The sequence below is a fragment of the Lepidochelys olivacea genome, assembly GCF_965140295.1.
Source record: "Lepidochelys olivacea isolate rLepOli2 genome assembly, chromosome: 2".
In the NCBI taxonomy this organism is placed as follows: Eukaryota; Metazoa; Chordata; order Testudines; family Cheloniidae; genus Lepidochelys; species Lepidochelys olivacea.
The window spans coordinates 80,478,298-80,506,197 of record NC_140412.1 but is presented as its reverse complement, the minus strand read 5'-3'; the positions used below and the strand labels follow the sequence as shown (position 1 = coordinate 80,506,197).

At 41.2% G+C, this 27,900-nt stretch overlaps 1 protein-coding gene across 4 annotated transcripts in view; it reads right to left on the bottom strand.

Annotated features, from left to right (window-relative positions):
• Positions 1 to 27,900, bottom strand: part of KCTD1 (potassium channel tetramerization domain containing 1) — a 148,944-nt gene that overhangs the window by 73,961 nt on the left and 47,083 nt on the right. Inside the window, exon 1 of one of the 4 annotated variants that reach the window (XM_084621914.1) lies at positions 27,732 to 27,797. The exons of 2 other annotated variants lie outside the window; for them this stretch is intronic. Coding sequence is in view for 1 of the 2 variants with exons in the window: in XM_084621911.1 (XP_084478037.1) it covers positions 25,613 to 27,451 (1,839 nt within the window). In the remaining variant the exon portion in view is untranslated. Of the gene's footprint in view, positions 1 to 25,612; positions 27,630 to 27,731; positions 27,798 to 27,900 lie in introns of those variants that run through there. One more of the 4 variants, XM_084621911.1, reaches the window with a different exon arrangement.

Sequence of the window (27,900 nt, the reverse complement as noted above, 5' to 3'; positions counted from 1 at the left end):
GAGTGACATTTCTCTTGCAAAAATACTATGCTATAAATCCATTATAGGTAGGCTGTACCATTAACTACTCCATGTTCATAAATTACAATAGAATTACATGTTCAGACCAGATTTTTCTATAGTCAAAGTTGGATTTTAATTCTATAAAATGGATGCTTTAAATAAAATAAGGAAAAATAATTAGCCCGTAATTATGCTTCTTTGAAGCTATGTTACAGGATTCTCAACTCCTGGGTGTCATGCTCCCAGCATGAGAGGGAGAGGAAAGAGCTCCCTTCACACTAAGATCTGTCCTCTGACATAATGTAGGCCAAGGAACCAACAATGCCTTCTCTGGAAGGTAGGAGACAGAAAGACTGAAATGCTGCTGCTCCTGCAAGGTGAGGAGGAAGCAGAGGCATCAGGTAGAAAGAGAGATGCTGTGAAGCAGAGGGCCTCCTGCAGGAACAGCAAAGCTCTACAAGAAAGGACGGGAGAGGATAGTTAATGCTCTGCCCTCTACAAATTAAATCTAAGGGCAGAGCTGATTTGACTGGAGGGTGGGGAAAAGAGTGAGGATGTACCAATGGAAATTAAATAAAGGTGAAAGTTAAGGAATTTCCACCCCGCAAGCCCTGTACATATCCTAGGCAAGGTATGTAACAATGCCCATAGTTAAGGCTGCACAAGAATTTCCTTTCAAAAAGGCAGTCTCTCTATTTCTTATTACATTGTTCAATGCTTCTTTCAAGCTGAAATTTTTCGTCTCAGCTCAGGAGCAAGTGTTTGGAAAGCTTTAAATTTAGCAGCAATTCTTAAGTCACAGATTGCTTTGGGTGGTCACGTTTGCCCAACTTGGTTTTAGACACATTTTGGGCATGTACATGGACTTTTTTAAAAAAAATAAATAAATATATACATCATTCAACAAAACTATTAAAACCAGTGGAAAGCACTAAATCTCCTACCACTTTCGTTGGCACTGCCATGCAAAATAAACAATTTCTATCACAAGGATATGTGGGAGGGTATGCATATTCCTCATTTCATATAATATTTGAAGGAACTACGCATGAGATACGGCTAATAGAACTTATAAATCCAATCCTAACTGGAAATAGCTAGATGGCAACTAGGGCAGGGGGTCTTGTCATCCAGATATGACAAGAGGCCCTGTTCTTTTGATTCCTCTAGTAATTCAGGAACTGAAGAGATTTTTATATGGAGATATGCCATAAGTAATAAACACTATTGCAGCTAGAGGGACTAATTGTCACCATATAGCCTGAGCTGCTGCTTGCTGGCTCTGACAAAACCTCTGGGTGGGTTTTCAAAAGTGCTCAACACCTAGCAGCTTCGTTGAGAATATCAAGTTCCTGTAAAGAGCTCTTCACTTGACCACAAGCAAGAACAAGCTGCCGGGGAATTTCTAGAAGGCTGAGGTAATGGTAGCTGGTGGGATGGAACCAACAGGGGTGGGGAGGTCACATGATGTTATCCATAGCCACTACCTTTGGAGCCAAAAAGATTTAAACAAGGGGAGTTATGCACTGGGACTGTGAAACCCAAGAGAGAACATAGCAAGTATGGAATGCTTAGAGCAGTACAGGTTACATGGAAAATCAGAGTTTTATTTAAAAGAATTGAGCAGAACCCCAAATTAGCTATAGTGTATATATACAAACTAGAATCAATGGGTCATGTTTTTCATTGATATGTATGATAAAGGGTCTAATGATTTACTGCAAGCCACTTCCTTCCATCCAAAATCTGGTGTCACTTGGTATCTTTAGCTTAAGAACATGAGGACCCATTTTACTTTCCTTCTAGCTTGTTTGCCACTCTGATGCTTGGTTATATTACTCCTGTTTTGAGCTAAATTAAATAGGAGAAGCAAAGCTTTAACTCAGTTGTAGTAATAAATGGGGTTAGCCTGGCACTGATCTGTGTAAAGGGGCCAAAGCTTGGACTGCCAGAAGCAAAATGTGGTCAGTGAACTCTACTGCACCAAAACAACACTGACCTGCAGCTGAATTTAGCCCAGATTACAACAGAAGCAGACTTGCTTCTCAGAACAAAGGATATTTCAGGCAGCACATTAGTAAGTGAAACTGTTCTTATAACAGCTGATGGAGGAGACACTAACCATTAAAAAAAACCAAACACTAGTATATTTTAGAAAGGTGACTAAAGTAATACAGAACACACATGTATCTTGTTCTGCATTTCTGTTGCACTGACCAAACTCTAGGACCACACTCCAAAGAAACATCATCATTATTCTGCATCTTCAATAAATATCTTCAGTAAAGGGAGTACACCACTGCAGGACTTAAAAAGCAACTATTTCAAGTGCAGCATGTTTTAAATTTTAATGTTTTGCAGAGTGAGGTAAAACAAGTCTCAAAATCCTACAGAACCAGGAGTCTTGAGTTTCCTAAAAGGGAAGGTCCCTTTCACATTTATTACTTAAAATTCAGTCCACAACATTTACAGAATGTAGTATTCCCACAATAGTTAGGAAACATGGCCCAGATTAACTTGGTTGCTTTGTGCCACTGTACAATGCAAAACAGCTGGAGGGTGCCGATGAATCTGGCCCCATGACCATCAAGTCATGTAAACACACACTACACATATGGTTTAGAACAAGATGCTTCTTATCCATGCTATGCTGTGATCACATCTGAGCTCAAGCCAAGCAGGGTTAGTCCAGGTCAGTATTTGGATAGAGAATCTAACACCTAGGCACTACAAGAACTGGTACTGGCAATTTCAGTAGTGCCATTCAAAGTCTGTACTGAGTCAATCAGGCATGACGTTAGGGCACACAATATTTCTGGAAAGGCCAATAAATGAGGTATTGGCCACTTGTAAAGATCCAAAGAATCACCTTTGGATCTTTGACCACATTTTGTAAAGGTAAATTTGCTGTTCAAACTCCTGCAGGGAGCAGTGAAATTGTCAAAAATCACCATTAATTTTATACTGATGTTTGGCAAAGTTAAGAGATGATGGCTTGTGGACAATCTTTGAATTCACAGCATTTGTTGTTAGACACTGTACCAAGTACCAGTCAGTGCTCATTTACAGGATTTAGAATTGCAGTCTTAAAGCTCAATCCAACTTCCACTGAAGTCAATAGGGATCTTCCCATTGACTTCAATGGAAGCTGGACAGAGCCTATTGAGAGTTTCTACCAACAATAAAAGGGGGTGGGGGAGAAAAGAGATGTGCCCCAGGAGTCTGTACTGAGAGAAGTCCTATTCAACATATTCATCACTGATCTGGAAAAAGAGGTAAACAGTGAAGTGGAAAAATGTGCAGATGATACAAAACTACTCAAGATAGTTAAGTCCCAGGCAGACCACAAAGAGCTACAGAAAGATCACTCAAACCTGGGTGACTGGGCAACAAAATGGCTGATGAAATTCAATGTTGATAAATGCAAAATAATCGACATTGGAAAACATAATTCCAACTATACATATAAAATGATGGGGTCTAAATTAGCTGTTACCATTCAAGAGAGCGGAGTCATTGTGGCTAGTTCTCTGAAAACCATCCACTTAACCATCCACTTAATATGCAGCAGCAGTCAAAAAAGTGAACGGAATGTTGGGAGTCATTAAGAAAGGTATAAATAATAAGGCAGAAAATATTATATTGCCTTTATATAAATTCATGGTATGCCCGCATCCTGAATACTACATGCAGATCTGGTCGCCCCCATCTCAAAGAAAAAAAAAAAAGATGTATTTGAATTGGAAAAGGTTCAGAAAAGGGCAACAAAAATTATTAGGGGTAGGGAACAGCTTCTGTATAAGGAGAGATTAATAAGACTGGAACTTCACAGCTTAGAAAAGAGAAGACTAAGGTGGGATATGATTGAGGTCTATAAAATCATGATTAGTGTGAAGAAAGTGTTATTTACGCCTTTTCATAACACAAGAACTAGGGGTCACCAAATGAAATTAATAGGCAGCAGGTTTAAAACAAACAAAAGGAAGTATTTCTTCACACAACACATAGTCAACCTGTGGAGCTCTTTGCCAGAGAATGTTGTGAAAGCCAAGACTATAACAGGGTTCAAAAAAGAACTAGATAAATTCTTGGAGGATAGGTCCATCAATGGCTATTAGCCAGTGTGGGCAGGGATGGTGTACCTAGCCTCTGTTTGAGGGAAGCTGGGAATGGGGTACAGGGACTGGATCACTTGATGATTACCTGTTCATTCCCTCTGGCATTGGCCACTGTTGGAAGACTGGATACTGGACTAGATGGACCTTTAGTCTGACCCAGTGTGGCCATTCTTATGTTCTTAGAAAAGACCATCCTAGATCTGACTTTTTTAATCAAATCAACTGGTCCTACAAAGTGCTGTCTTTCTCTGATCAATTTTCATAGTTTAAACTCTATGTGCCAATTAACACAAACATTTATTTTAGAATGAGAATAGTAAAATACCCAACCATTGTCGAAACCTTATAAGCAAATTGTAACAGTCCTCCTTCTCCATGCTGCCCAGGAAGCCTCATACCAGCACTATTTTTAAATAAAAGTTTTGGGAAAAAAAAAAAATCCACCACAGTAGACAGACAGCTTGTGGGAGGTCAAGTAAGTTACTTTGAAAAACCATATGGCTCAGATCTGAGAGACTTTTGAACTACACTTGAGATATAAAGCTGAAATACTGCACTACACACTTAAATGCCACTTGTTTGACCCTCCTTCTCCAAGCCCATTATGGTTTGGTTCCATTCTTTAGTGGTGTTTTGTGGTAGCTATGTCATCAGAGCACAGGACATGTGGTTGCCACAACAGAGTGGAAACAGGCCAACTCATTTATGAGGACTTACATGGACAAAACCAAAAGTTTTTGATTCACTTATATGCTGAATGCCCCTTTTACCTTCAGCATTTTTACATTTAAATAGTTACATTTATCTGAGGGTCAGTACTCAGCTCCCTTCAAGGGAAGGGGTAACTAATTCAAGAAGTTATGTTAAATTTGATCGTCCGTTAAGCAAATCACAAATCATTTTCCTCAATGTTCAATAGCAAGATATTCAATCGCCCAATTTTGTAACTAAATCTGTAACAATGTAGCTCTAAATTACCACAAACTATTAACTGAAACAGTAATAGCAAAAGGTGTAGGCCCTTAAATATTTCATTTCATTACTTAAATATATAGTTATATGTACTACTTTAAGTTCACATTAATTCTATAAGCTTTACATAGGGCAGACACGCATTACATAAAAACATCTTAAGTCTAGCATTTTAACTTCTTTAGTCACCTTCCACATTAAATGTTTTCAGAAATATTCTAGGACACACATAGATTCATAGAAGGTTAGGATTGGAAGGGACCTTAGGAGGTCATCTAGTCCAACCCCCTGCTTGAAGCAGGACCAATCCCCAATTTTTGCCCCAGATCCCTAAATGGCCCCCTCAAGGATTGAACTCACAAATGGCCCCCTCAAGGATTGAACTCACAACCCTGGGTTTAGCAGGCCAATGGTCAAACCACTGAGCTAATGAAGCTACAGCAACATGTGCAACTAAATTCATGGTCGTATGCAACATAAAACTGAATGCTATTTCTTCCCCCACTCCAACTATAGAGCTTGGGAAAGAGGGAGGGAGATATGTAGGTTGTATTTCTGTGATAAGAGTTTGTTAAAGAGAAAGCAGTCATGAAAGAATGCAAGTTCCTAAACATCATTTGAATCCAGCTGCAAATAACGCAGCAGTATGTTACTCAAAAACATTAATCAGAGTCAAAACATTACTCCGAGTGAATAAATATGTTCTTGATACAGTAAATTCAGCACTAGATAGTTTACCTTTAAAAGAGTCACCTAATCACACCAATCAATTTAGAAGTGTCCTTAGGAGGGCAATTTTGACAGTGTATTCAACACACTTACGTTAAGTCTCAATCATGTAATAGTAAATACTAAAGACTCAATATTGAAGATTAGCCTTCTTATGTTTTAATATAGTTCCACTTCTGATATAGCATTAGAAACTGTTTCCCCATTAAATAATTACATTTATACAATCTTATATAATTCTAGTTTAAAAGAATAAACAGTAAGATCTTTTCCCCCATATACTATGTGCCAACATAATTATGTAATACAATGCACAAGGTTTATATACCGCAGATGGCACTCATTAAGGGCAAGTTTTTTTTTGTTTTTTTTTTTAAAACTAATGGTTTATCTGGAATTTTGAAATTACCAAGAACTGCACTTGAAATTACAAAAAAAGCTGGTCTACACACAAACACATTGAAATAAGTAGATCTGTTCTAATTCATCCTGCATTATTTCAGTGCAGGTCTGTGCAGCCTATTTCTATTTACGTTATACTGATTCCTCCCCACACCCCGAGTTAAGGGCACTTATTTGTGACACCGCCAATCTAATTAAACCTTTCAGTGCAATGCACTGTTACAAATAAGCCACATCCACTGTTGGCAAAAAAAGATGCTACTCCATTAAAATTGATGCATAAACACAACTTTAAGTGACAAGAAGATTGGAAAAATATAAATAGGAAAATGTTTTGAAGGAACCTTGGATACTGTTCCCCTAACTAAAGATCTAGACAGAAGCCCAGTTTTAGGCACCACTGAGATCCACAAACTTGGCTACCGCTTAACCGCATAGGCACCTAGATTTTGACTGTAAAAGTTCTCTAGCCACTAAGTTTCTGCCTCTGAGCACATGCACTGCTGCATCCCTCTATGAATCAGGGTACCTAAACCCCAGTGCAATTTTCAAACCAGGGGAAGACAGACACTCCTCCTCCTGTCTGGTCTGCAGGACTCAACCTGGTAGGCATGCTCCGAGCATCCCTATTGGATTGGGCCCCATTCAAAATACTGGCAGCAGTGCAGCTTCCCATATACAGCCTTAGCCCTGTGGTTAGAGCACTTACCAGGTATGTGGGAGAGCGCGGTTTAATCCCCTTCCTTCCTCCAGCCTGATAGGGAGAAAGGATTTGAAGATGGGTCTCTAACCTCTTAGGAAAGTACCTTAATGACCAGGCTATGGGACATTTTTGTGTAGGCCTCTCCTGCTATTGTTCCGCTTTGGAGAAATACTTAAGTAGTCATTGGGCCAGAGAAAGAATGACTCTATAGCCTGGTGTGTACAGCACCCACATGGGGGGTGGAGGGGAAGATGTGGATTCAAGTCCCTCTGTTCCAATGACCAATTATCCAAAGTGGGACTACTTCAACAAGAGAGACTGAGGGATCCACCCATCAGAATATTCCATAGCTCAATGGTTAACCACTTTCCCTGAGAAGTGGGAGACCCCTGTTCAAATCATCTCCCCAACAAGAAGAGGGCGGGGGGAGAATAGAACTTGGATCTCCCACATGCCAGGAGAGTGCTCTAACAGCTGGGCTAAAATTTTTAAGGTAGGCACCACCATCTCCTCCATTTCTAGCAATAATGTCTTCGGCAACTAAGTTGTCTGACTCTAAGGCCATGTCTTCATTACAAAGCTAACTAGGTGCTGCTGCATTGAAGATTTAGCGGGTCTAATGAAGACGTGCTAAAACCGATGGGAAAGCGTGCGCGCCCGTCAATTTGCGTACTCCACTTTCCCGAGAAGAGCAAGGTAAGTCGGTGGGAGAACATCTCCCGTTGACACAGTGCAGTGTAGACACCGCTGTAAGTGGATCTAGCTATGTTGGCTTCTGTTACATTATTCACATAACTGAAGTAGCATAGCTTAGATCTATTTACTGCGGTAGTGTAGACCTGGCCTTAGAGAGGGATTCCTGGTTGTGGATTTCAAGGAGACACAGGTACTTCCCTGCAACCCAGATTTAGGTGCCTAACTCCATGAGAAGGGCAGGGACTACAACTCATCTCTCTTGTCAGCATCTGCTATTGGCTATCTTAGGCTACTTCCCATTTCCTGTGCTGGCTTTTGAGGATCCCATTCTCAAGTCCCTATCTCTTCCCATTCACTATACAAAGAGTCTAGGCACTTAACTCAGGCTTTGTCGATCCCATTGTTGTTCCATTGATTTTCTAGGTGCCTAAAAGCTACACTGAGCATTGCAACACCTAGGTCCCCATTGTAGTTCTGGGCCTGAAAAACCAATTGATGCACGGACCCTAAAAATGGAGCAATAAGAGAAAAAGATATTTTAAAATTGCAGAGGACGTGCCAATAAAATTGACAAGGAAGATATTCAAATTTTGGTACCTCTTAAATGGGCTTGTGACCTCTTTGCACAATAGGCTACACCAGTTGAAACAAACATTCCCGTTCAGTCAAAAGGAAAAAATTGTGATTGAACAAGGCGGGGAATAAACATAAAAAACCCCTTTATTTGTATATTGTATATTTGATTTTAATTACTGCAACTTAAATAATCATGCATTACGCGGAGTTTCTTACCTCTGGGGAGGGAAGGAACTTCATAATTTGTATTATTAATGAACAAGGTACAAACAAAACTAAGCTTAACTATTACAAACTGCTTCTGTATTATTATGATGGGTGTGCCAATACAAGGGACTTAAGAAGGTATTAAAGTACTGTTAGGACATCATTAAAGAATTTATTCTCCACTTTTACCCTTTTTGAAGCTTGGATTCAGCCTCAAAATGTATGCCTTAGACTACAGAAAGAAACTAACTTATATTTGCTCTGTCTACCTTAAGTACTTATATGGCACCGATTATTGCAGTATCTAGCCACACTCCATAAAGGGAAACTAGAATACTAGTGGTAGCAAATGTATTACAAGCATTTTTTCATTTGTTTTAATCAAATCAAAATCTGATTTCTAGATGCTAACTTGACTCCTCAGAGTCAGGTTAGAAGGGGCTGGGCACACCAAATGTGGAAATATTCTTTGCTCCTTAGAATGTCTTTTATGCTATCTCTGTCTGTCTGCGTCTATGAAACTCATATACCTCCTCCCCGGAAGGAGTTGGAAACAGCTTTCGCCCAAGGCAGGAATCAAAGTGGTGGAGGGAAACAGCAAGGATTTTGGGGGACAAGAGGACCTCACTCCAAATCCAGACAAATCCCTAAACTGATCTGCTAATTAAGTGATGAGTAAACAAAAAACATCAATCAAAATCAGGTCAATTACGTTTCCGAGATGTCAAAACCAGAGCAGAGAGCAATGATGCATGTTTTTCATCACTCCCATCAAAAAGTGTAAGGAAAGAGTTAAGATTTGGTAATGAGTCTTAGTCTCCCTTAAAAAAGGGGAGGGAGTCTGCTACTTTTGAAAGGTATCACACTGACAGTCCAGGAGACCATCAATAGAACAAATACACCATGGGCAGAGCAAGTTTCCTCACACTGCTGTCAGTGTGCCTTGACCTGAAGAAACAGACCTCTAGGGATGAATGTGGTTTATTCTCTATGCCCATTTAATCCTTTAACTCTCTACCGAGACTGCCATCAAGAGTGACAATTAGTGTCAGTTGCGATGGTTTCTTTTGTAGTGTGTCCACTAGGGACTGAACTAAGACCACCCATTCTTGTATGTACGCCACCAAATAGCTTTCTGAATATCTAACAACTTTCAAATCACTACATATCTGGACTTGGGTTTGAACCAGCAATTTAGAAGTGAAAGGCCAGGAATCCCATTACCAATCTCTTAGACCAGCAGTTCTCAGCCCCACCGCAGCAGGACTGAAGCTGAACCCCACACCCAAGCAACTTAGCTTCATGGGGCCTCCTTCGGCATGGAGCCACAAGCAATTGCCCTGCTTGATACCCCATAACACTGGTCCTGGCTTTTATATGCAGAAAACACAGTTGTTGTTGTGGCACAGGTGGGCCCTGGAATGTTTATAGCATGTTGAGGGGCCGCAGAAAGAAAAAAGGTTGAGAACCTCTGTCTTAGACCACATGGACTATTCCTGCTTAACCCCAAACACTTCTATTTCCTGCTTCTGGAGGAAACAGTATGGAGGAGCTACTACTTTAATCCTAAAGCATTAAAAACAATGTTTTTACTACACTGCTCACTGTAGTGACAAACAATAAAAAGACTTGTCCACTTTTATAGCTTCTCATAAAATTTTTAAACTCTATTTCCTATCACAACTAAATGGCATCTTCTACAGCAGGGATTCTCAGCCTCTCTCTCTCTCTGAGCACCCTCAGCCCTCCCAAACATGCTATAAAAACTCCACCACCCACTTATGCCACAACAGTTTTTCTGCAATATAAAAGCCAGGACCAGCATTAGTGGGTAGCAAGCAGGGCAACTGCCCGGTGCCCCATGTCACAGAGGGCACTGTGAAGCTAAATTGCTCAGGCATCAACTTCCGCCCCGAGTAGCAGGGCTCAGGGCCCCGGGCTACAGCCCCATGCAGTGGGGCTTCAGCTTTCTGTCATGGGCCTCAGAAAGCCTAATGCCGTCCCTGCTTGACGGACCCCCTGAAACCTGCTCACTGCCCCAACCTGGTTGAGAACCACTATTCTACAGTGACACCCTATCATTTTGCCAAAACACAGTAGAATTGTTTACCGTGACTTTACACACTGTTAGAGTATAGCTAACAGATCATAAGCACTGTCTGATTTATTACAAACTGTAAATTAAAAAAAAAACCTCACTTCAATTACACTTGTAAAATGAGAGTTTAAAAATACATTGAGTCATGCTCTATCTTTGCTTATGGTATGGAGGCAAGTGTGATTTATAATGAATTTTTATTAAGGACTACAAGCTTGAGAAGACTACTTCTCAGAACTGAGATAAAAGGAGGGTCGGTTCAGAGTTTAAGAAATGGTTTACAAATAAATTATTGGGAAAAGATTTATACATTTTATAGTAGTTACCCTTTTACAAATAATCAGTTTGATCAAAATATTTTATCAAGGATACCACTGTACCAACTGGAAACTAATATTTCCTTAATTCTAAGGCTCTGAGTTTGCTTCTCAAGGTACAAATAATCAGAACTCTATATTTAATAACAGAACATACCACTGAAGCATGCAAAGTTGCCACATAGCATATAATTGAATGCACAATGAAAATACTGCCTTAAGACAGAATAGCTAGAATACAAAAGAGTTTCTCGAAATATGCATTAGAAGGAATAATCTAACAATAACATTAGCATTTCACTAAGAGACACTGGAAGGTGTTTGACTAAAAAAAAGGGGGGGGGGGATTAAAGGAATTTGCTCATCTTCCTTTTCCCTAAAACCACTGACTCCATCAATCCTGCCCCCACCATACTGTCCCCAGCATACAACCGCCACACACAAAACAAGAGTTTGTTCAGCTATCCCGAAGGAATATGTCTTACTCTGAAACGAGAAAATCACTGGGTTCTTTTCAGGAATTTTAAGAAGCAGCTTGAAGAGTAATGGAGTATCGAAGATCACCAGTTTATACAGTAGTTTGATCAAAAACATGTTTCCCCTATTTCCTTATGGAGTTTAAATTAGATGGGCATGAGAAACTGATCCAGACACTACTTCACAGGAGAAATTTCAAGTAGCTTAGGGAAATTAGTTTACTGTGCTTTAGAAGTAAAAACAGTGTTGTCCCTACATGCCACATAAACTACATTATTGAAAATTGATTTCTTATTCTTCAGGCACTTATTCAAGAGCCCAGACTTGAAATAAAACTTTGAAATAAAAACTTTATGGTGATCCATTGGTTTAATTTCAGCTTTGTTTCAGGTAGGAAACTTTCATATGGATGATAGGAACCCAATATTTCCGTTCGTTTTGTGACAGCATCTCTTAACTGCTTTGATAGCTGAAGGAAATAAATCAAATGCAAAACCTATTTCAATTCACTGTTCTTTTGATTTTTCTCTTATGCCTCCACCTTAAAGACAACGATTTGCTCTTTTTCTCCCTCCTCACATCCCCATTACTTATCTCTAAATCTTCTCCACACCTTTGTTTCAGTCTCTGCTCAGTTTATATTTGGCTGATTCACACACTCCCCTTCTCTCTTTTCTAGTCACCTTTCTCCTATTCTATTCTCACCTCCCGCAACATCACACATGCACAGATACTCCAGCACACCGTGCTCAACCACAGGACTGTTTTTATGGGTTTTGGGGTGGCCAGTGACCCAATTCTTTGGATTCTACCAGTAAGTTATCTAATTTAAAATAAAGGGGGTGGAGGTTGGAGAAGGAAGAACAGGAAGGAAATCACGACACAAACCCCAGCTTTATTTACTGGATTTGCATACATGGTGAAGGTTATTTCAGAGAAAGAAATATGAGATTAGCATGGAGTCTAAGGATACATCTACACTGCATTTTAAAATCCACGGCAGCATATCTCAGAGCCCAGATCTACAGATTTGGGCTCAGAGATTACACTACAGCACTAAAAACAGCATTGTAGATGTTGTGGGTCAGGCAAGAAAGACCACCCCTCTCCATGGGCTCCACTAGCCCAAGCCACAGCTTCTATACTGCTGTTTTTAGTGTAGTGCTGGCTCAAGTTTGCAGACCTGGGCTCTTACACACTCTGCCATGGGTTTGAAAATGCAGAAAATGCCCTAAAGGGCCTCAAAATTCAAGGAACACAGAGCTGCAGGTTCCATAACCTTTAATGTAGGGTCACAGAGTTTGGGTCTACATTTGCACTTCTAATATTTCTATTTGTTTGTGTGAGAAAGAACAAAATCAAGATCATGCTCCTATAGCACTGCAGAAAGACACAGACAGAAGTAGTAAAAATGTACATCACTGAACTAGGCAAATATGACTACTACATAGGAGGAGCATGTACTGTAAATTGAATAAGATGCTATTGTTGTGGAGTCCATTTTTTGACTATAGCTACACTAACAATTTGTAACTGACCCCATCTCCCTATTAAATCTTAGCTGCAGATTTCCTAGTTTTGTTATCAATTTCACTGACATCGCAACCCACATAAACAAGATTTGAAAGAAACATTCCCCATTTTTTAATTTCCTTGCTTTATGGTACTTCTTTATCCAAATATCTGAAGTATGTCCGACCACCAAATTAGCAGTGGAAGTTGAGGGAGGTTTTTTAAAACAATGATTTGGGCATAGTCTAGTGTAATATCTGATACATCATTTGCTGAACAACTACTGCATTCTACCCTTACAGGAGAACAGACTTCATCTGATGGCTCTGTACCTCTAAATACTATGATCCTAAAAATCTCTAAACAACTGAAATAGTATGCAAAACCAGCTGAAATTTTACTGTCAGAAATCATTTATCACTGTAACAATTACTACAAATTCTGTACTCAGTGTGTCAGGTCTGGGACACCTTTTGTATTTGTGACACTGCATTAATAGTCAGGAAGTGAGTATATTTATAGAAATTTAAACATTACTATAAACTATTCATTTGTCTCAGTTTATATTTTGAAGAAACTGACCAGGCTGCAGTCACATTTTAAAAGGGTTCCCCTTAGCTGTGTTACTAACACCATGTTCGTGAACTGAATACAAAAAAATTAAAAATCTCTGTTATTTCTGCTATGTTCCCACGCTTCGCAATTCACTTAAGTATATTTTTAGTTCCATACACCAGCACAATGCTTGGGTTTAAATAATTAGTGAAAATGTTACTATTTAATAGAAGATTTAGTAACATTTTAAAATATTTCTAGTTTTAGGTCCAAGCTACTTGATAACAGCAAGTGGATAATAGCCTATTTTGAGAAATTACATTCCTACTCCGCTATAATGAACTTGGGACACTTCTAAGCTGCTCCTCAACATTCTCTGATTTAGACATTTTTGCAAAATGCTTTAGAAGTAATGAAACAGCTTATGTTTAAAGTGCTTTTAATGGAAACAGTCATAACAAATGTAATCAGCAAGTGTCAAACTGTACCCAAGGCTCATTTTGGAGAGAGATGTCAATACAACATATGACAACTGAATGTTTTAAATTTGAGGAAGTATAGTTTTTGACCAAGTTGACAAAATTAAGAGATGCTTTTTAAAAATAATGCATTATTTATGCTGGATATCTAATAGAAGGTGACTTCTAAATGTTTTTGAAGAGATGAAAAAAAATAGGACAGCTTTAAAAATGTACCAAATACTCAAAAACAAAAAACCTAGGACGAAGGGAAGGAAGCTTTCAGCATGTGTTTAAGAAATGTCAGATTAGAAGTTCAGTTTATTCACAAAAAAATTCCTTGGCTATACTACAAATACCACTTTGGATTACCGGAATTGAACATCTTAAAAATCTAATTTGTTTTATCACTAGATCTACTGTTGGCAAAGACAGCGACATGAGAAAAGGTAATAGAGCAGAGTAGTCAGTTTCATTTTTATTTATAACTGATATCTGGAAAATTTTACTGGCAGGCTCTTGGGCACCATGTTGCAATGTTTGGGTTGCAACCACGAATGGAGAATGTTCATTTTAAATGTTTCCACTGGAATTATTAAAACACAAAATTAACTCATGGAAACACTGGCCTTCAGTTTGACAAAAAGCTTGGTTTTTACATAGCTGTAGGGACAATTTAGCTTCACAGGGTCCCTTTAACTTCAAAAAGGGACTTTTCATCACCTTGCAGCCCCATTTTTGCTGGCTACTGTTTGGTGCAACCTCACAGCACGCGTTCTGTTGGTGACATCACACTCAGTATAGAATCCCATTGTAAACAAAGCGTGTTCTTATATACAATAATGCTTTAGTGTCTAAAAATTTAGGGTTTGCGATATAGATATTTTTTAAAAAGTCTTTGAAGCCCGTGAAATAGTATACAGAAAATACTTAGATATGGGCCTGCTTCAGTGCACAGCAGAGTCCTCGTAGAGTAGGAGAACACCTGCAGTAGTGTCACCAACTAAAAGAAAAATGCAAGATGTGTTAAATGTAATGCCCCCATTTCTTTGGTAATTTGGCACATCACATTTAAGTTATTTTAATTTTTATACTCCAAAACAATCTCTGCAACTCATCTTTTGTCTTGAAATTCTTTATAAAAAGATCTATTGGAAATGTAGGAGAGAGAGAAAAAAACCTCAGTTATAGACCTGCTATGGGTTCTAGACAGCGCATCCAGAAACAAATTTTAATCAAGACAGAGGATACACTATAATAAAATTCTTGTACCAAGGCCACAATCACAGTTCACTGAATCAAGTTTAAACTCATAATAAAAATCTTTCCAAAAAGGGTCCCTTTAAAAAGTGAGATCTTATGTCTATTACAAACTTTTTAAACTGTAGAATTTCTAAGCCAATTACTTGCAATGAATGGCAGATTCAACAGTGATGGGCACTGAAGAAAAAACAAACCTTAATTTTCCATATCAACATATCAAATATTCATAAAATTCAAGAGCTGAATGATTAGAGACAGAGGAGAACCCTTAAACAGGTAACTAATTTGCACATATTCTGCATATTTTTATATATGCATGCTATTCAGCACCTTTGATTCTTTAGCCTGTGGGGTTTTCTATTATGACAGCTAAGCCCCCATCTATGCTTTCCAACTCATCTGCAGAACTATCACTACTAGATGCCACCTCCCCAACAAGGTTTCCTTCTAATTATGCATCAAGACTGTACGTAATAATTACAGCACTTACAGTCACTTACACATTGCTAAATAGCATGCGATCCTTCCCTCGTATTACATCAAGCATATGAAAAGTAGCTATTTGTCCCTTATTAAAAAGGGGTGAAGGAAGGAAACTACTTATCCTATAATCTGAAATACAGCCAAGGCTGGGAGAGAGGAAGGTTAGGTGTAAAACAACCCAAACCAAAACAGATCATCCCAGCTGAATTAAGTTCTTGACAACATTGGCTCCACGTCTAGTTGGCAGCCGGTATCAAGTGGAGTGCCCCAAGGGTCAGTCCTGGGGCCGGTTTTGTTCAATATCTTCATAAATGATTTGGAGGATGGTGTGGATTGCACTCTCAGCAAGTTTGCAGATAACACTAAACTGGAAGGAGAGGTAGATACGCTGGAGGGTAGGGATAGGATACAGAGAGACCTAGACAAATCAGAGGATTGGGCCAAAAGAAATCTGATGAGGTTCAACAAGGACAAGTGCAGAGTCCTGAACTTAGGACGGAAGAATCCCATGCACCGCTACAGACTAGGGACTGAATGGCTAGGCAGCAGTTCTGCAGAAAAGGACCTAGGGGTTACGGTGGACAAGAAGCTGGATACGAGTCAACAGTGTACCCTTGTTGCCAAGAAGGCCAATGGCATTTTGGGATGTATAAGTAGGGGCATTGCCAGCAGATTGAGGGACGTGATCGTTCCCCTCTATTCGACACTGGTGAGGCCTCATCTGGAGTACTGTGTCCAGTTTTGGGCCCCACACTACAAGAAGGATGTGGAAAAATTGGAAAGAGTCTAGGGAGGGCAACAAAAATGATTAGGGGACTGGAACACCTGACTTATGAGGAGAGGCTGAGGGAACTGGGAATGTTTAGTCTGTGGATGAGAAGAATGAGGGGGGATTTGATAGCTGCTTTCAACTACCTGAAAGGGGGTTCCAAAGAGGATGGATCTAGACTGTTCTCAGTGGTAGTAGATGACAGAACAAGGAGTAATGGTCTCAAGTTGCAGTGGGGGAAGATTTAGGTTGAATATTAGGAAAAACTTTTTCACTAGGAGAGTGGTGAAACACTGGAATGCATTACCTAGGGAGGTGGTAGAATCTCCTTCCTTCGAAGTTTTTTTGGTCAGGCTTGACAAAGCCCTGGCTGGGATGATTTAATTGGGGATCGGCCCTGCTTTGAGCAGGGGGTTGGACTAGATGACCTCCTGAGGTCCCTTCCAACTCTGATATTCTATGATCAAAAAGTGAAATCCTCTGTTTAGGCACAGGTTTGGAAACCTGTTCATTAGGCTAAACACATCACCTTCCACATCCAAAAAACAAAACAAAAACAATTATAGGAAGATCAGAGCTCTCAATGCTTCTTTCCCAGATTCTCTGTATAACCCTGCCATAACACTTGGTAATTTACCCATTGATGACAACGGGTCTCACCAATAGGGAAGTTTCCTGTTCTAGAGAATGCTTTTGATAACCCTTAACTACCACAGCAGATACTCATGTGCACAGATAGCTTACTAATGAAATTAGATCCCCCACCCCAATCAATAACTCAAACCCAAGCTCCTTGTTAGACAACACAGAATGCTATCCATTTAAGATTCTAATATTCTTTAGCCTACCTCTAGCAACTCAAGACCAAACAACAAAAAAATTGCAAACTGTTCTTCATTCAGTCCCACTGTGCTTTGTTGCCATTTTAAGCCACACTGCAAGAGCATATATTTAACATCATCACACAAAGTAAACACATTCATAAAGATAGTACAAACTTAAGGATAGAATGCCATTGAAAGTTATGGAGAAATCCTATTTGGAATTTCTCCAAAAACTCTTAAGGATTCTGAATATGGAAGAATGAACATGCACAGATTAAATGTAAACATCTTAAAACATGTTGAGACTATAGATGCACATGAACAAGTTATGTTGAGATTCTCACAGAAATTGTGGTTCAGTCCCCATGTGCATAAGTAGTAGCATGTGTACTGGAGGGAGAAGATGAAACCTTACTAGCGAAAGGTTAAAACCAAAAATTGCCTTTCACATGAACCGTTGTATCTTGTCTCCCATCTACAGAATGCCTCATATCAGAGCACTGCCCTCCTCCAAACAGACTGCGGAGCTCCAAACTTTGGAACGCCCTCCACCCTCCCCACACACGCTTTATAGGATCAGCAGAAGAAACTTCACTCTTATCCTTATCCTCATAGCTGCTCAGTATTGAAAAGCTACACTCAAATGTTCTTCCCCACCCTACAAGCTACCAGGAGAAGAGGTTGGAAAGAAGAGAACTGTTTCCTTCCTGTACCACTAAAGGATTTTTTGGGTTTAGTGTCAGCAGGGAAGTTAGTTCCCTTCCTCCAAAGTTGTGTTATTGTATTTTATTTTAATAAATCAAACGTTTATGATATAGAACATGACAGCTCTGGTTGCTGAAAGGAAATAAAAAGTTATTTTTAATTAGTGCATTTAATCTTTAACAAAGATGAATTCATGTAGTTTTATTTCAATTGCAGTCCCTCTCCCTAAAAATAAGGGAAACGAAATATAAATGTGCAGTGTGAAATTTAACTGTTTTCATATGTTTATGTAGTCAACGTGTAATTCATAAAAACATGGAATGTCTGTTTAATTAAAATGCATCTGTCTTAATTACAAAAATGCACAACTGCAAATAGGCACGCATATTTCTGTGCATGCATGTGCCTGTGTGTATTACAAGCACCATGTCTTGGGAGTCACAAAGCTTAGTGGAAAGTTATATACTCCATATGTAGAAAAGGAGTTCAGTTATTTCTAAAATTAAAAATTACATTCAAATACATTAAAGGTACTTGCCTTTATTAAGAATTAAGTGCTTAGGACATTTGAAGTTTTCAGATTAATTTGTTTGAATTGTCAGAGTGCAAAGATGCATGCAAGGTTGTAAAAAAACAAGAAAGGGACGTTTTTTCATATGGATAGCTGAAAAACAACCAAATGGGATTATCTCTCATGTCTGCCCACTATTTCCCCAAAGTTATATATAGATTGTATTAGCATAAAAAAAATCATCTCAGGAAAAAGAGAGAGTCCCTCAAGCATAATTATATACATTTGTTATGAAATAGATTTATTAGTGATATCAGACAATTCCGTCACTGACATTTATTCATTGAATCCAAAACATATGATATATATAAAAAAATTAACTGGCACAAAGATATGTTACCATATCCTTAATTATTTCCCCCCACCTCCAAAAGAGTGTATGTGCTTCTGAAAAAACAGAAAGGCAAAAAAGGACACTTGGAAGAGAGATTATGAACAAAAACTCTTCTAAAGTGACTGAAAATCTACAACACAGCTAATTAGGTTCCAGCTTCTAACACAATAGTGGGTATACCATGGTCTGTTATCAAGTATATAGCCAACGGCACCAGACAATACAACCCCACATTCAATTTAATTACAGCCCATGGCTTTTGCAGAAGTGGTGTGTTTCAAAGGGTTTAAGCACTCATTTATTTCTAGACCTACATGAAATAAGGCAGCTCACTGTCATACAGACTCACCAATTAGACTCAACAGTTTCTGATCTCTTGCTCTCTGGAAGGAGAACAGTGGGCAACGAGAAGCCTTTTACAGCACAATCTCACAAGCTTTTTAAAAAGCTTTCGGCTTCCTGTAACATTAAAAGTTTGTGCATTTCAGCTTTGATGTTCACAGAACAAGAGTACTGACTTAATCATTTCAGATTCTATAGAAGAGTAAAAAAAGCTTTGTCAATGCAACACTCTAGTCATGATGCTCTTTTCTTTCCTTGATTGTATCAAAAAGGTCATCTGTATGATTTATACAAAATTGATTTCTTGTTGCTTCTTATCAAAGTCTTCTGAAGACTTGCCCCATGAAAGTCTACAATAGCTCATTTTGATCAAATGGCATGATGCAATTAGCAGAAAAGCCTGGTCAACTCCTACTTTTAATCGGGCTGTCAATTAAATCGCGGTTAACTCACACAACTAAAAAAATTAATCACAATTAAAAAAAATTAACCGTGATTAATCGCGCTGTTAAACAATAGAATACCAATTGAAATTTATTACATATTTTGGATGTTTTTCTACATTTTCAAATATATCGATTTCAATTACAACACAGAATACGAAGTGTACAGTGCTCGCTTTATATTATTTTTTATTACCAATATCTGCACTGTAAAAATGATAAAAGAAATAGTATTTTTCAGTTCACCTCATACAAGTCTTGCAGTGCAATCTCAATCACAGAAGTGCAACTTACAAGTGTAGTTTTTTTGTTAAAAAACTGCACTCAAAAGCAAAACAATGTAAAACTTTAGCACCTACAAGTCCACTCAGTCCTACTTCTTGTTCAGCCAATCGCTAAGAGAAACAAGTTTGTTTACATTTATGGGAGATAATGCTGCCCACTTAGTCACCTAATGTCTGTTTTCACTTTTCACATGGCACTGTTGTAGATGGCATCACAAGATATTTACATGCCAGATGTGCTAAAGATTCATATGCCTCTTCATGCTTCAGCCATCGTTCCAGATGACATGCTTCCATGCTGATGACGCTCATTAAAAAAAAAATGCATTAATTAAATTTGTGACTGAACTCCGTGGGGGAGAATTGCATGCCCCTTGCTCTGTTTTACCTGCATTCTGCCATATATTTCATGTTATAGCAGTCTCGGATGATGACCAGGCACGTTTGTTTTAAGAACACTTTCATTGCAAATTTCACAAAATGCAATGAAGATAACAATGTGAAATTTCTAAAGATAGCTACAGCACTCGACCCAAGATTTAAGAATCTGAAGTGCCTTCCAAAATCTGAGAGGGACAAATTGTGGAGCAAGCTTTCAGAAGTCTTAAAAGAGCAACACACTGATGCAGAAACTACAGAACCCAAACCACCAAAAAAGAAAGTCAACCTTCTGCTGGTGGCATCTGACTCAGATGATGAACATAAACTATTACTTACAGTTTAATAATTAATAAATAATTAATTATTAATTACTATCCTTGCAATAAAGCCCATTGCCAACTGTGTCCACATATCTATTCAGAGGACACCATCACAGGGCCTAATCACATCAGCCACACTATCAGAGGCTCGTTCACCTGCACATCTACCAATGTGATATATGCCATCTTGTGCCAGCAATGCCCCTCTGCCATGTACATTGGTCAAACTGGACAGTCTCTACGTAAAAGAATAAAATGGACACAAATCAGATGTCAAGAATTATAACATTCAAAAACCATCTGGAGAACACTTCAATCTCTCTGGTCACTCGATTACAGACCTAAAAGTGGCAATTCTTCAACAAAAAAACTTCAAAAACAGACTCCAATGAGAGACTGCTGAATTGAAATTAATTTGCAAACTGGATACAATCAACTTAGGCTTGAATAGAGACTGGGAGTGGATGGGTCATTGCACAAAGTAAACCTATTTCCCCACGTTTATTCTCCCCCTCCCCACATTCCGCAGACGTTCTTGTCAACTGCTGGAAATGGCCCACCTTGATTATCACTACAAAAGGTTCCCCCGCTGGTAACAGCTCACCTTAAGTGATCACTCTCTTGTTACAGGTTTCAGAGTAGCAGCCATGTTAGTCTGTATCCGCAAGAAGAAAAGGAGTACTTGTGGCACCTTAGAGACAAACAAATTTATTTGAGCAGAAGCTTTTGTGAGCTACAGCTCACTTCATCGGATGCCCCGATGCATCCAATGAAGTGAGCTGTAGCTCACGAAAGCTTATGCTCAAATGAATTTGTTTGTCTCTAAGGTGCCACAAGTACTCCTTTACTTTTTAAACCTACACAAAACCAACATGTTATTTGCCAATCACTCTTCACCCAGTTTTTGTGTTCCTGCCTTTGAGGCATGAATCTTGTCTTTTTTTTATTATTATTATTATTATTAATAAAGTAGTGCCTGGAGTCCCAGTACCATTGTACTATGCACTGTACTAACCTATACCAAAGCAAGGGCCCTGCTCTGAAGAGCCTACATTCTAAGTGGCTTTGTTATCTTATATGCTTGTACAGCATCCAGCACAATGAGGCTTTGGTTTTACTATGGTACAAACAAATTTTAAAGCAAACAGAATTATTTTTCCACTTTTATAGTAATGTTATATTTCTAAGTTTCAAGAATTAAACCAAGTAGATAGGTTCTTAACCAAAAATGAACCAAAAACCCCAGACAGACTTATCAGCTGTGTCTGCTGCATACTTAAGGAGATAAAGTACTCCCCCCCCCCCCCGCCGCCGCTTGCCTTTTCAGAACTTGAAATCAGAACCAGCTTTCTAATTCTGTCAACATATGGCTTTTCTCTGAAGCATTTAAGGCAATGAAAACTCTCATGCTCCATAAAAGAAAGCTAGCCCTGGTTTCAACTTTGAAAGCCTGATGAACACTTGCAACATAGAGTGATGACAAACACAAACACTGCTCATGCTTTAACTATTATAAGTTTGATAGGATTTATATTTTGATATTTATGGAATTCCTCAGAAGTACCTAGAACACAACTATGCTACAGAACCATCATAGCAGAAGCTTTTTCTGAAATGATGGGTAATTCCCCCCCAGGCAGAAGCCGATCTGTTTTTCTTAGACCTCTTTTTGGCTATTATAACTGTACTAAGTTCAGTATGTATCAAGTCTATAAATCTCAACAGCTACCACATTGCAACATCAAAAGCTTAAACTTCAGCTATTATTCATCTTTCAATAATACTAGAGATGAACAACAGCTAAATTACATCCCTCTGTCATCAACTTCAGCTGAAGTACTGTTGTTAGTGGCAGGAAAATTGCTACGCTTCAGAGCAAATAAAGACTGAAGTGAAGGTGGTGGCACGATGGTACGGTAGTGTATGTTTAAAATATACTGTATAATGTCTCTCAGGACTGCAACCTAAAGCAATAGCTGGATCAAAATGTGTCAAGACGAACACTTAATGTACCTTTCCCTGGCTCAGGAGGAGGCTCCTACAGCAGTTCTGCAAACAGCACTAAAAGACATCTCAGGGTTAAGAAGAAAGACGAAGCAGCAATGATAATCCATAAAATTAATAGCCTTCTCAAATTCTGAACTAAATAAATTAAATAAATCCAGTTTAATACTTTTGTTTCACTCCTCTTTTATACCTTGCTTAAAGTCACTAACGCTATGAAAAACGCACACATACACAGCACAAACACACTGTAACCCAGTTTTCATGGTGGGCCAGATTCTGCCACTTATTCACACTGAGTCGTACCTTATGCCACTAGGGAGGCAGAATCTGTCCCTTTATGAATAAACTCATAATAGAGGTCAATAACAGCAGTCTGCAATTGTCAAGTTGACAAATATTACTGATTTCTTGATAACAATGGACTTCAGTGTCACACCGCTTGAGGAGATCTACTCAGTTAATAAGGCCTAGAAAGTCTTTTTTTTTTTTTATAAGCAATAATGATGGAGGGCCAGGGCATTTCCTGGGGATTAATGACCAGCTGGGATAGCTGATGGTTTGAAGCGATGCCTCGGGCCATTAACCCGAGCCAGTCATTAATTTCCCCAGGAAATGCCCTGGACCTCAATCATTATAGCTATATTATACAAAAGTAGCTAAAGGAGAAAAAGTTTAACATTGACTTTCTATTTAAAAATGGCGGGGAAAAAAAAATTCTATCCCACATTTACAAAGCAACGGTATATTTTCATTCTGTGATATGTCCCATAAGAAAAAAAAAACAAACACAACTGCTCATTCCAGCATCCGTTGGAACAGCAAACTTCCTCCAACTATCAGTAAGGATTTAAATTAATCAGTTTTGTAAAGAAAGCAAAATGAGTCTTTTCTTCAGAAGCGAGTGTGTAGTTTGTTCACCATTAGATGAGCTATACAAGGATGAATTGGACGTTCCCATATAATTACTTCAAAATTGACGCTAACCTTGTCACTGAGTTCTCATTTTCTTTCTTGATATAGTCAAGAAAGAAAACAAACATCTACTTTATATATTTCTGTCTTAATAGCCTGGCTTTTTGTCTGTAATTGTCATTGGTATTAAAAAAAAACAAAAAAAAACAAGACAGTACAGCACTTACATAAAGCTTACCTAAGGGGAAGTTTAAGTATTATAAGCAGCAGTAGAAATTTCAAGATATGGCCTGGTATCAAACTATACAGTATTATGACTCAAAGATAACTACATTAACTAAGACGAATAAAGTGGCCCATCTTGATAAAAGTAAAAGTGTGTTTAACCATAAACATCTGTCTGTCAAGCTCAGTTGCCTTATTCCCTTTGTCTCTTCCTTACTCATGTACACAGAGCTATTCTAAACTAAAATACCTTTAAATTTTTAAAATATCTTTCCAAGTCATAAGCCAATGAATGGGTAAGTTTACAGTTAAAATATAGTGAAGAGAGTTAGCTTATATCTGAAATAATAAGCTAAAACAAAAACACTATCTGCTCATAATCAACCCTCTAAGCTATTCAAAGACACCAGATATACACAGCAGGAGATCAAACTACAGTACTGCACTCAAGTGACCAAAACCCCCCACTAGTAAGGAGAGGTCACATTTATTTTAGACAACATAAATACTATAATTCACAGAAAGATTCTTTTTTTCAATTAGCCTTCAGGCTGGTTGATTAGCTGGCAAACTGTTTGAAAGGGTCAGTTTGTCCAGAACTGGTATTTCCACTTTGAAAACTGCTCAGGCATGTCATATACCTGTGTTCACTGAACACTGCTCTTTCAGGCCTATGACTGAGATGATTATTGCTTGACACCAGAATGTCAGAGGGTGTTTTGTAATCACCTATTGCAGCTAGCATTAAAAGTATTGCCCGAAACATAGTATTTTACAGAGTGCAACATAACTGAAGAAAGTTTTACAGATTTAGTTAGAATGAATTCCTACTTCCAACTCAACAGTAAAAGTATTCTTCGGTATATCTTTTAATTAAGAATCCTAAGGTAACTTTGGGTTTAAACCCACCAAGAAAATCAACAGGAAAGGATTGGGAGAAGGGGGAATGTGTATAGGTGGAAGGGTTGTTGATGCATACACCAAAACCTATACCTATTCAATGGTTCTGACAAGGCTAATTTGCTTACATGAAACATACCTACCCAATCTCATCTCACAGTTACACTATGGCTAACTCAAGGAATTTTGCTGTTGCTATATATTTTGACATTATCGAATGCTGTCTATTTTGACGCAATGGTAACTAATGAAACTGTGCAACTAAAGCCAATTTACTTTTTTTAAATAATGGTTGCCAGGAAACAGAGCTATTTTAATAAACACACACAAGATGAATGCAATTGTCACATTAACTCTCTTGAAAACTTCTACAGTTTAAAATTACACCCTCTTTACTAAGGTGTAATTGAGTATTTTCTTGACTGGTTCCTGCATTTATGAGGTTATTTAAACAACTCACTAGCACATCAAGATCATGCATGCTAATTATCTTTCAAATTCTTATTTAATATTTTGACTTGATTTATGTAAAACTCACACCTACTGTAAAAAGAAAGCAGGAGCCTGCACAGTCCATTTACTAATCCTATCGTTCTGGGAACACAATTCTAAACTTTAGCTTAGGAGTGATTTGGGATTTCATACCTCCTTCTCACAAGGAAGGTGATTAACTCTAAGCTTGCTCTAAGTCACAGAGAGCCCAAACTTGCAGCTTTAACATCAGAAATCAGGAATCAGTGCAACCACTTAGAGAGCTCCATGGGGGGGTGGGGAATGGGGGGCGGGGCGCGCTAAGAGCACGGAAGTTTAGTAACTTGCAACAAGACTATTTCATGCCTGTACAGTGAGACTTGCACTAGAAGGTCAAAGAGGCAGCAGCTGCCTGTCTGAAGTGTCCCAGGGTGCGCAGCGTGCTTTGGTCCTTGCAAAGGGGTCTGGTGTTGGCTGGAGCAGGCGCTGGAGGGGGGAAGGTTTGGGAAGCGAAGGAGGGGTTGTGTATAGAGATGGGTCGGGTTTTCTTGTTACCTGTGTGGGGGAAACAATAGCAGGTGAAACTACTGTGGGTGAGTTGGTGCTTCTGTGCCCATTGGCTTCGGGGAGGAGGAGAGGCAGGGGGTCGTGTTTCACTGACACCACCACCACGGAGGCAGCGGCGGCAGCAGCGTCCAGCGGCTCGGCGGGGCGGAGGCAGAGTCTTTTGGGGGACGAGGAGGGGCCGCAGGCATCCCCCCCGGCTGCGGCCGCCCCAGTGTACACCGCCTCGTAGAGGGAGCGCTTGGCCGGGGTCACAGCGGCCGCTTCCGCCTTCACGTGGGGGACGTCGCTGTCTTTGGGGAGGATGTAGGTGTTGGCTGGGGCGGGCGGGGGCCGGTGCCGGTGCCCGCCGTTGAGGATGGCCTGGGCGGCGGTGTAGCAGCCCCCTGCCGCCCCGGCGGGGTGCGGGTGGTGCCCGCCCAGCTTGGTGCCGATGCCGGCGATGCTGTTGAGGGTGGCGATGGAGACGGCGCCGATGCAGTGGTTGGTGTAGGTCTTGGAGAGCTTGGCCGCCTTGGAGAGCATCTGCATGCGGGTGCCCAGCAGGTTCTTGCCGATGGCCTTGTTCTCGTACCAGGTGACATCGCCCTCGCTGCAGTGGTCCCGCGGCCGCTGGAAGAAGGCCTTGCAGAGCGGGTTGCGCTTGGCCAGGTACTTGACGAAGCTGGAGTAGGGGCAGAACTCGGTGCCCGTCTCGTACATGCGGGGCAGGTTCTCCTCGTCGCTGCTCTCCGCCCGCTTCTTGCTCCAGGAGGAGGAGCGCGACTTGTGGTAGGGCCCCAGGGACTTGAAGTAGACGAACTTGCGGCCGTCCTCGTCCATGGCCAGCCCGAAGGAGTCCTCCTCCAGCTCGCGCTGGTTCTCGCGGCCCCGCGTGCAGAAGTACATGCAGGTCTCGAACCAGACCTTGTTGAGCAGCCCGAAGGGGCTCTGCGTGCTGAACACGCTGCAGGTGTACAGCTTGCGCAGGTCCGCCCGCGTGATGGCTTGTTTCTGGACCACCGGCCCCGCGCCCTGCTCCTCCAGCTTGCGGATCACCGCCGCCAGCGTCAGGTTGGCGGCGCGCAGCTCCGGGTCCTTGGTCAGGTCCAGGGTGCGGCAGTAGGGCGGCTCGTTGAGGTAGCGGTTGAGGGAGCTGCGGATGCTGATGAGCGAGGACTTGGAGTAGAGCTGGCCGCTCTTGGAGCGGGCCTCGGCGTAGAAGGAGCGCAGCACCCGGCACAGCGCCCCCTTGTCCATGGTCTCGAAGTCCGGGCTCTGGGACTTCTCGCTCAGGTACTCCCGGAAGATGCGCACCGCGTAGCGGGTGGCCAGCCGGGTGTTCTCGCTCAGCCGGGCCCGCTCGGGGCGCTGCAGTAGCAGGTCGGTCTCCGGGTCCGAGTCCTCCGCGCCCCGGGCGCTAGCGGGGACTGGGGCACCCCCAGCTGCTGCTGCCCCGATGCCGCCGCCACAGCCGCCTCCAAGGCGGCCGCCGCCGCCGCCGCAAGAGGAGTCCAGCCCGCTGCTGCCCCGGTCCATACTGATCATAAGGACCGGCTCGGGCTCCAGCGGCTCCTCCTCGGCGTCCCACTCCAGCCCCATTTCCTCCTCCTCCTCCTCTTCCTCCTCGTCCAGTAGCAGGAACCCCCCATCGGCGCCGTCCTCCTCGTCCCCCGTTATCTGCACCTCCTGGATCTCATCGTCGTCCTCCCCGTCCTCGTCCTCCCCCGCGCTGCAGTAGTGGTGGGGGCGGTGGGTGCCGCCGCGGCCCGGCGGCCGGTCCCCCGCATTGTTCTCCCCGCCGCCGCTGCCGGTGTTCCAGTCGCCGCCGCTGCCAGGCATTCTCGCCATATTGCCGTCTCCCTGCCAGTCCTCGGGCAGGGCGCATGCGCTATATTGGACCGCAGCGCTGGAGAGCTTTTGTGTTTAATGACCTTCAGCTACCGGGAGGCAAAGCTGGGCTCTTAAAGGGGCCGCGCGCTCCCAGCGGCGGCGGGGGCTGCCGCGCGGCGGGAGAGGGAAGGGAGAGCGCGGCAGGGGCAGGGCGGAGAGGCAGGCGGCGGTGCGCGGTAGGGGGGACGCCAGCGGAGCGACTGCCGGCCTCAGCGCCCAGGCTGCGGGAGCTACTTACCCTCACTCCCTGCCGGCCAGCCCGCGGGCTCTAAGTGATGCCTGGAGAGCAGCACTGCGGTCCCCCCGCCCCTCATCGCCCCCCCCCGGGGGTCCCGCCCCGAGCTGGGCGCTGGAGCAGCCTCCCAGGCGGCTAAAGCCCGCTTCCCCCACCCACCCCCAGGCCCGCG